This window comes from Trachymyrmex cornetzi, unplaced genomic scaffold, assembly GCF_001594075.2.
Source record: "Trachymyrmex cornetzi isolate Tcor2-1 unplaced genomic scaffold, Tcor1.1 scaffold748, whole genome shotgun sequence".
In the NCBI taxonomy this organism is placed as follows: Eukaryota; Metazoa; Arthropoda; class Insecta; order Hymenoptera; family Formicidae; genus Trachymyrmex; species Trachymyrmex cornetzi.
Window position 1 is genome coordinate 618,425 of NW_017300079.1, and position 10,520 is coordinate 628,944.

At 28.3% G+C, this 10,520-nt stretch overlaps 1 protein-coding gene across 2 annotated transcripts; it reads left to right on the forward strand.

Annotated features, from left to right (window-relative positions):
* The first annotated feature begins 1,082 nt into the window (after nucleotides 1-1,082).
* Lst8 (MTOR associated protein, LST8) lies at nucleotides 1,083-6,624 on the forward strand. Of its 2 annotated transcripts, XM_018518251.1 has the most exons (7): nucleotides 1,083-1,349; nucleotides 1,606-1,758; nucleotides 3,521-3,582; nucleotides 3,655-3,805; nucleotides 5,056-5,258; nucleotides 5,813-5,955; nucleotides 6,145-6,624. In XM_018518251.1, exons 1-7 carry the CDS (start codon nucleotides 1,224-1,226, stop codon nucleotides 6,267-6,269), a joined length of 963 nt encoding a protein of 320 aa, XP_018373753.1. In that variant the 5' UTR covers nucleotides 1,083-1,223; the 3' UTR covers nucleotides 6,270-6,624. The 2 variants fall into 2 exon arrangements, with proteins under 2 accessions (XP_018373753.1, XP_018373755.1); XM_018518253.1 differs by lacking the exon at nucleotides 1,606-1,758 and having other exon boundaries at nucleotides 1,083-1,365.
* The last annotated feature ends 3,896 nt before the right edge of the window (nucleotides 6,625-10,520 follow it).

Consider the following 10,520-nt stretch of genomic DNA (forward strand, 5'->3'; position numbering starts at 1 on the left):
ATAGCAATGAAATCAGATTCTAAATGTAATTTCAAATGATAATGTTTTTGTTTATTTACTGTATATACGCGTGCGTGTCAACAAAAACGAACTACAGGCCAAAGCACAGATTTTCGTATAATGCATAATGCATAAAGCAAAATAAAATCAATTTGAGTCTTATTTTATGGAAGGAAAGGAAATGTAGGACTTTGATTGGATAATTTTCTTATCTATATACGAGTATAACGCATAATGCGTAAATCAATATCCATTTTCGAGAATTACGTACCACGCCCACTTTTGTGACACGTAGATAAAATTATAGACCAGTATTCATAGTATTTTTATATTTGAGACTGGTTTAACATGTCATAAGCCATAATCAGAGAGCTGTATTAGCATTTTAAGTCATTGTTTAAAACGGTCTTGTTTAAAAAACGGATTGTTTAAAAAAAAACAAGCTATAGCTTTATGGGTGAGTATACTTACAAAGAAAAGAGGACCGCCAATAAAATCGGCGGGGGGGGGGGAGGGCCTCTCTAGCACGTTTTTGCTAAATTAAATCTTAATTCAACAATATGTGATTGAAAAGTTTGAAGTCTATTCGAAGACTATAATTGCTAGTGATTAGTGATTATAGAGATTTTGGAATATATTTACATATTAGTAATTATGTTTGGTAAAAACGGGCTAAAAATTTGCATAAAAAACGTAATTTGTGTTATCTCAGGTGAAGACAAAAAAAATTTTAAATCAGATCCGATGACACTGTGAGCCTTAGCGAATTATTAGACGAAGGTAACAAAGCGATCTTAATTGTTAGTTTGGTACTTTTATTTTATTTCTAAAAATTTAATTGTTATGTGTATTATACTTCAGGTACACATATATGCATAATATTATCTTTATCTGCAATTCGTAGCTGTAGCGTCATAATGTAAATTTATTTATCAATGTCGAAAAATAGTTTTTTCTTCACATTTATAATTTGTGGTGTACCACGTCCACTTTCTACGATACGATTTTATCGGCGGGACGGGGGGAATCTCGAAAATGGACGTGGTGTCGCTAGTGTACGGGGAGTTAGGTTAGAAGCATTACAGGAAAAAGGCCGGGATGGCTGCCCTGAGGTTTCTCTGTGGTATAATTTTATTGATATTTTGTTTGGTGTAATTAATCTGAATAATTATCCGTTAAAATTTTTTAAATTTGTGATACAATTAAATTGAAGTAAATCGAGAATGACTGCTGATTGTGCAATTAGCAATGAACAAGTGATTTTTGTTACGGGAGGTTATGATCATACTATCAAAATATGGCAACCGCATACAGGCGTCTGTCAACGTACTTGTCAACATACGGATTCTGTATCCTTTACTATATGTAAACGGAATGATATTTTGCATATATTCTATAATTTTTGTTCTATTAAATTATATTCAGTAAATATATTATTAAAACAAGTCTTACAATCATTGTAGATAAAATAAATAGCAATTATAATTTTATATTATTGCACCTAATAGAGAAATATTTTTAAAATTTTACGTATTTTAGTTATTAATAAGAAACTTTTTAAAGCTTTCATTTTGAATTTTTGAGTATTCTTAACGAGATTCACAGCAAGTTAACGCATTGGATATCACACCAGACAAATATGTTGTAGCTGCTGCTGGATATCAGCATATACGAATGTATGATCTAGCTTCAAATAATCCGAATCCAGTTATCAACTATGAAGGTGTATCAAAAAATATTACCAGTTTAGGTTTTCAGGTTTTTTGATTATATTATATATTTTTATATATAGGATAAAATTTTTCATATTTTACAAATGTACTTGTATACAGTGTCCCAGATAACCAAGCATGTCTCACAAAAATCATGCAAGTCTATAATTGCTTATGTTCCTGATAACTTGTTGCTATAATTGTGACAGATAGATTGTTATTAAAAATTTGTATTAAGTATGATTTACACACCAGTATCATTCATATACCAATTTACCACGTAATTTCATCTGCTGCTTTACGTTCTTCCTTATGTCAATACATTTATAGACAGCTTCATATAATTGTGTAGTTGTAGAACACTATAATATAATACAAAATATTAGAATGCCAGATTGAATGACATCCAATATTTTTATAGGTTACATATAATATATCTTATTCAAATTAACCATGTCATACACTCGATATTATATAAATAAAAAATAATATATTATATATATTTATTATATATAAATATGTTGTAGAGATAGAGGAAAGGCCCCTATTATGAGATACCGAGTTCATTTTGGGTAAATGCTAGAAGTCTATAGGCAAAATTTTAAAAAATAATATGTCATTTTGAAGGGAATTTAATAAGCTTTAAGATAACGTTATATATATAAAATTTAATTCAAATTCCATTTTCTTTGAAAATTAAAGAAATGTAAAAAGTGAAGAAATCGCAAAGTCAAAAAATTGTGCTCCTAATATGAGATGCCCTGAGAAATCGATAGTAAAACGCAAAGTATATCAGTATTGCAATTAAAAAACTTTATTTAATGTTTCTAAAATACAAACAAACACAGCCAGTGTGCGCAAAAAGTGAGCATGCGATTGTACCTAAAACTCGTTTTCAGGTAGTTAGAATCAAGCATCGCAGAAATAGGCACTCGACGTTCATTCCGGTTGTCTTTTTTATTATTGTACAATAATATTTATACTTTAGCAACGATTTTCACTATAACATAGGAGCATGGGTTATTTCATATTAAAAATACCCTGGGTATCTCTCATATTACGATTTCCACACCTTATGGTTTTACGATCATCAAATCTATCTTTTGTAATTAAACAATTCAACATATCCCATATTTTTCTATTAGTACGACCTTACTTTATCACTACAAGAAGAATTTATTGCCAAATATTTATTTATTAAATAATAAACAAGGTTTAAAGGCTCATCTCAATGAAACTTGATCCAAGACATCCAAATTCTAAAATCTTGTTTTACAATGACTACAGGCATGATCTAATAATGAATTTTCTACTAAATAGTTTTCAATCCAAGAGCAATAAATTCATGGTGGAACCAATAGATAGCGTTTATTATTAGTTTAACAGAAACGCCGCTATCTCATATTAGGCGCCTATCTCATATTAGGAGGCTTTCCTCTATATTATAAATATATAAATAAAATTTGTAGTCGATAATGTAAATTGCTACACATGTTCTAAAACTTGAATAATTTCTGACATCTTTGGAAAATATTTGAAAAACGTCTTAAAGACATCTAATTCAAGACGTCTTTTGGATATCTTTCAGACATGCATGTTCTCTGGATTGTTCCACCTTTCGATAAACTTCAGCTCATTCTCCAATTCTCTTATTTTTTTATGCTCTTACTCTTTTGTCTATCCATTAAATAAATTATCATATAGTTTATACGAAGACAGAACAACCGGATAATAACTTATCAAGGTCAAGACCACTGAAAGTTATTCCTCATTTTCACTTTTCAAAAAGAAATATTTTTTACAAATAGGAGGAAGGAAAATGGATGTATACAGGAGGAGAAGATTGTTCTGCAAGAGTATGGGATTTGAGGTAAATTTTATACAGAAACAAGAATGGTTTATATTTTGAATTCTATTTTCAGTAATATAAATTTAATGATAGATCTAGCAGCTTTCAATGCCAAAGAATATTTCAAGTATCCGCACCTGTAAATTGTGTGTGTTTACATCCCAATCAAGCAGAACTAATTGTTGGCGATCAAAGTGGAGTCATACATTTATGGGATCTTCGTTCTGATCATAATGAACAATTAGTATGTTATTTTTTTATATTTGAAAATTTTACAATAAGTTAGAAATAAGGCTATGGGAGCTTTTCAATAAGAGACACAGATGACAGTGTAAGACAGTGAATCATTTATCTTATCCTTGTTTTCTGCCAATGTTAAACAAAGATGAAATGATCACTGTGTTACACAATGTCGCTTGTTGGAAAGCTTCCTATATGAATAAATCAACTAAGAAGAAGCACCACTACGGTTAAAGTTAGATATTATAGTAATAATTTAACATGAAATTTATTTTAAGTACATTTTACTTCACATGACTGCGCACCGATTACTTTCGGATTTGCAACACAATCAAACCGAAATAATCTCACAAATTAAATTTGATCGTCGATTTGAAGAATTCTTATTACGAAAAGTATTATCTCAGCCGGGATTCAAACCTGGATTACCCAGAGAAAAGATTTTACTTTAACTGACCGCCGATTACTTACGCCGAGGACTTTCTGCAATGCAGACGTTCATCCAATTCAACCACCGAAACATGTGATAATATTTGTCGTAATAACTAATATGTATAGAAGGAAGTTCTTGGTTTAAGTAATTGATGTACAATCAGCTGAAGTAAAATGTATTTTAATTAAATTATATATAGAATTATTATTTCAACATCTAACTTTTAGTGGCACTTCTTAGTTGAAAATTTTACATATATATGTTTAGAATTTAAATTCGCGAGGAATTACAAGGATTTTACTTTCAATTATATATTTATATTAAAATATTTATATAAATAATGTACAAGGTGTCCGGTAAGTTTTAACAAAGTGCTCATGTGAAGGTAGAGTGAATTAAACTGAATCGAAAGTTCTATATCATCTTGTAATTTTTGCAATAATTTACGAGAAATTAATTGCTAAAGATTGCCAAGTGCGTATCCGTTCCAACTATTGCCAACGTCAAGTACAAGCACGTAGCGAAATACGACCACTCAACTCGAGGAGTTGTTTTCTTTCACGCTCGTGCGTAACTTGCCATTTGTAGTAAATAATTCCGCATGCATTTAGCAATCATGACCGATAGAACGAGTGGATGATATGTGCTTATTTGGCAATCTATAGTAATTAATTTCTTGTAAATTATTACGAAAATAGCAAAAACTATATATAGGGGACTTTCGACTCAGTTTAGTCCGCGCTACTTGCACACAAGCGCTTTGTCAAAAACCTGGATACTCTGTATATAATTTATATATTATTTAAATATTTTTATTATAGATTCCTGAAGCTGAATCTTCGATTCAGGATATTACAATAGATCAAGATGGCACTTATATGGCTGCAGTAAATAATAAAGGACACTGCTACATTTGGACGCTTTCAGGAGGTATAGGAGAAGAACCTACAAAACTTAATCCCCGTCATAAGCTTCTAGCTCATAAACGTTATGCCCTCCGCTGTAAATTCAGTCCTGATTCCACGTGAGTATTTCCTTATTTTTATGATAGAAATTTTTAAAATTATTTTTAAGAAGTTATTTATGTACATGTTACATAGGAATATACAGGGTGTCCCGGAATAACGGGATTACTTCTCGTAAGCGAATTAAACCGAGTCAAAAAGTTGTCTATTTTGCAATTTTCGCAATAATTAATGAGATATTAACTTTTAAAGATCACTGAATAACATGGCTTACCGCCGTGATATAAAAAGTAAGGTGTACCATTCTCATGAATGCGCAATAGCAGAGTGAATTTCTAGTCAAATTTGACTGGCTGTTCCACTATACAAGCGATATTATACGCAAGAAAATGCATTTATGGTCAAATTTGATTGATTATTAATATATTGCTATCTCCATCATGCACAATGTTATATCATTTTTTTACATTATGAGCCTATTCATAGGTGTAATCGAACCCTCCACGAAAACGTTTATTGTAAAATGTTAACAAAGAAATAATAGCATGCTATCTTCAACAATTTTTTATACCCTTTACTGAATACAGCTTTATATCCGAATTAATTTATTAAGATCGTTGGTAACAACATCGGCTGATCAAACTGCGCGAGTATGGAGAACAACAGATTTTTCTGAAGTACAAGTACTTCAACATGAGGCAAAGCGTTGGGTTTGGGATGCGGCATTCAGTGCAGATTCTCAATATGTATTTACCGGTGAGTATCTCTTTTTTTCAAACATTCCCTCCCTTTCCCTAATAATAAGAATTTGCACGTAAATATATGTATATTTATGTAATTTATAATAAATATTCCGATTCATAATTTATTATTAAAAAATTTTTAATCGAAGTTTTATAAATATATCCAGTATACTTTTATTTTATTTTATTTTATATATTACAGCTTCTTCAGATGGAGTTGCAAGATTGTGGAATGCGTCTACAGGAACAGTAGAACGAGAATATCAAGGACATCAGAAAGCTGTCACAGCTCTTGCTTTTCGCGATGAAATTGTCTCCGCGAGTTAGAAATAAAAAATAAAAATTTAAATATTAGATTTAGCAACCTATGAGTGACTCAATTTTGAATGAGAATGAATTTTTATACAGAAATTATGCGTTTCGCGGGTTATCTCCGTGTCTAAATCCATTCTTAGAATACCAACGTTTCATCAGCATTGCAGTTTACTTCATCAGGGCGAAGAGCAGCCTGATACTAGAATGATTTTTTATAATTTATTTAAATTAATTTAAAGAGACATACTTACCTTAGTGAGATCGAATCTAGGACCTTTGGATTACGAGTTTTCTGCGTTACGTGCTACACGATTTCTTTAATTGATGAATGCGTTACTTACTGTCTATTTATGTATATTATAACTAGCGCGCATAATTATTTAAATATAATAACAAAATAATGTAATTTAATAAATATAATAAAAATTAAACAATTTATATTAAAGTTATTATCATGACATTTAGTAAAAATCTAATCTCGCTTGGGCCGATATCGTGCCGTAATTGGTGTGAACGTCCATCCAAAGAACGCCTATTGTATATCCGTCCCAGACCGGGATAATGGATGCCTAAAGATTGTCCTTTGGGCATCTTTTCCTCATGGACATAATCAGGACATGAAATTAACACTAAATGGGCATTCTTCAAACGGGATGTCCCTGTGTTGTGAGATAAGATTGCACAAAATATTAAATTTATCTCTTGTGTAATATGACAGATAAATAAAATAATTACAGATAAATATTCTTTTGCAAAAAAGAAATAATCATTACTTGTTATAAATTTCGAAATAACATAACGATATTAAAAACAGAAAAAATGAAATAAAAGGAAATGCTAATAATAAAAGTGTAACGTAATTAACATTTTGAATATATATTTATTTCTTATTTTCTAGCTTTTTGTTCGATTTTGTGTATCATTTAACTACTTACATTACTATAGTCGATTAAAATCGCAAATTTACATTTCTATGGATAACAACAAAATGAAGCAGAATACATTTTATCTAATAAGACTAATTTGCTCATTTAAACGCATAAATGGAAACACTGTAGCTTGTAACGAATTATGTTGTTATAAAAATTCTATTATATTTTACGCAGAATATTACATGTTAGTTTACATTTCTGGAATATTTAAATGTTTCATAATTTTTTTCTTTTTTCAGAAAGTATACATTTAAAGATCTAAAGATTTATATAGTTTGTAGAGAGAAAATAAAAATTAAAAAATTTTAAATATCTGAATTTTTACGAATAGAAAAATCAAATCAACCAAATTTCTAAAAAGTATTTAAAAATCTTTTAAAAATGCGTTGGGAATACAATTTATAAGAAGAAGGGATTCTTACAATTAGTTCCATAAACAGAAAAGAAAAAAATTCAAAAGGTAAAGTAAAATATTTTTTACAAGAAAAGTAATAATAAAAGAGATATGTAATCTCTCTCAGTACTTCGGCATTTTATGTAATTTTAACTCTGTGACTTTTTAAATATTACTTATCAGCTTTAACAATGAAACATTTTGGAATTATTAATAACAAAATTTCATAATTCGTCACCTTTTTGTACTTTGTACCATGTTATAGAGATCATAATCATGATCACGATCAAGATCTTCACAATCGATTTTCGCTCGTTTATATACATTCATTTAATAATAGTCACTACTGTCACAGCATTATTTGTTTGCATTTAAAGAAATTTAAAATAAGTAATGTCGTTGTGAAATGTTTTTTTCAACAAAAAAGAGTCATTTACAATATATACAATTAACATAATTCAAATAACAATTTTCATACATATTCCTAAACGTTTGTATGTGTTTGCATAGCAACGCGGTACAATAAATTAATTTATTTTAGAACTATATATAATCGCAATTCATTTTATACAATAATTAATATTCGATCATCAATCTCAATTCTATTAAATATTTGACTAATAACACACATTGAGTATAATCAATTAATGTTTCTTAGACCCTCATTAAGACACACACTTAAATTGTATATTTACCTTCTTCTTTCGTTTCTTGTTTAAAGCTTCTATTAAATTTATTTAATTATTCACTGACATGAAGATGTTACAATAAAACGTGTTGATAATTTTCGCATCTGCTCTTTTTCTATAATATTTGTCTTTATTCTATCTCTTACAGAATATTGTTAATAAATAATTACAATTTGTAATTATTTGTTATATGCAAGGTATTCTAAAAAATGTAAAATTTCTTTATCTTTTTATTAATTGAAAAACGTTAGTCCATATTCGTACTTCCGATTAGTGTTGCATGTCAATTATGAATCTGAGGTTTACTTAATTTAATATAAACAATATATGTTACATACAAATATAATTTAATGTTATAAAAGTATTATCATATTTTAAGGAAAATGTAAAAGAAATATTTAAATAGATTTCAAATGAGAGTTGTGATATTAATTAAAAATGATATCAATTTATCTTTCAAAATCCCGTTCTCCCTTTCTATATTTTCTTAGAAATAAAACTACTGTGATACATGTATTTTAGAATATCTTGTATATTTCTTAGGCATATAGTTAACTTCTTAATACAATTGAACATGCTATTTATGAAAAATCAACACAGTAATATTTTATAAAAAGAGACTTTAAAACAATAGACCACATGATGTATCCATTATTCATCTTTTTTTTTTATAAATCTTCGACTTTGTTCGGTTCTGCCTTCATCTCTAAGATGACCAACAATATTCTAATTTTTGTTCATTCAGTTTTGTATATTACATTAAATAAAAACATGCTCTTGCTTTTATCTGTAAATCTGCAATGTTTATTTGCAATGTAAGTAATTGAAAAAATAGCCAAAGATTATGAGATATAATCATGAATGTTTCTAATGAATTTATCTCGACCCCTAGATATATTACACATACATTAAGAATCTACTGTTATAGAAAGAATGAATGTTTATTTTAAAAAATTATGAAAAACAATGATTGATAAAGTGCAAAAAATATTAGTAATAATCAATATCTATATTTCATGGTATTAAAGTAATATTACCTGAAAAAAAAAGTTATATGTATGGACATATTTTATATATAATTATATATAATTATATATAATTTTATATAACTTTATATAATTTTATATAATTATATATGAAACTTTTTTTATACATATATAAATATGTATAATAAAAATAAATATCATAGATTTCTGAATGATTTAAATTGTATCAAATTTCTTGAAATTTAAGGATATGTTAAAGCAAAAAATTAGAGATCCAAGAATTTACTTTCTACGTATTGAATTTGTAGCCACAAATGTGATATACAGGATTGAAATTTGTAACATTCAGGGAATCATAAAGACGATTAGTCATGTCGTAAATAGCACTTACACAGACGATTTACGTGTCATTGACACATCACTACATACTACTACATCAATATTTCATGCATTCACATAAATTTTCGTATAATAATATATAACGTTTTAATTAGACGTCTAGGTCCAATTTTATAAACTCTACGTTTTTTCGTGCAAACTACTAGTTTGTGGACTACTATTTCGTAAGTACAGACTGCATAGCTTTTATACAAAGCAAATATTGTCACGACGTGACAGCTTTAAAAATAGTAGTCCACAGACTATAATAGTTTGCACGAAGAAGCAATGTGGAACTCTTAAAATTGAAGACATCTACTTAAAACGTTATACGAAAATTTATGTGTGTGTGGCATGCGTGAGATATTGATCTAGTCATGTCAAACATAAATCGTCTGTATGTTGGTGCTATTTACAATATTACTAATTTAATTGTCTTTAGAATGCTCTTAGAACTATTAAAATTAGAAAATAAAATAAAAAAATCGGTTTTGTAAAATGTTTCGTAAACAGATTACTTGAACTTTTATTCTCGAATTTGTTTTGAATTTGTGTTATTCTTGAACACTTTCAAATTTTTCTCAATATCTTAGATTCATCAGATTTTTAAATTATCCATTTAGTTTTAAACTATCTATTTTTTAGTCTATTTAATTTGTTTTAGTTTATAAATCCTTGAATCTCTATATTTTGAAATTCTTTCTTTAGTTTTACGTTCTTAATATAATATTTAAACTTCTAAATTTTAGCGTGATCTCCGATATTTATATTTTTAAGGCCTGTTTTCACAATACGTGATTATGTAAAGAGTAAAAGTTACTAAGAGATTCAATGAAATTCATTTTTGGTAAATTTTTGGAAAATTCACGAATTTTTTGGTAACT

What these genes read in the sequence shown, in the direction of transcription:
- Lst8 (XM_018518251.1), top strand. Translation starts at nt 1,224, where the DNA reads ATGACTGCTGATTGTGCAATTAGCAATGAACAAGTGATTTTTGTTACG. An exon ending in GCAAGAGTATGGGATTTGAG is followed by an intron (nt 3,583 to 3,654) that starts GTAAATTTTATA and finishes ATTTAATGATAG; the next exon opens with ATCTAGCAGCTTTCAATGCC. An exon ending in CTGATCATAATGAACAATTA is followed by an intron (nt 3,806 to 5,055) that starts GTATGTTATTTT and finishes TTTTTATTATAG; the next exon opens with ATTCCTGAAGCTGAATCTTC.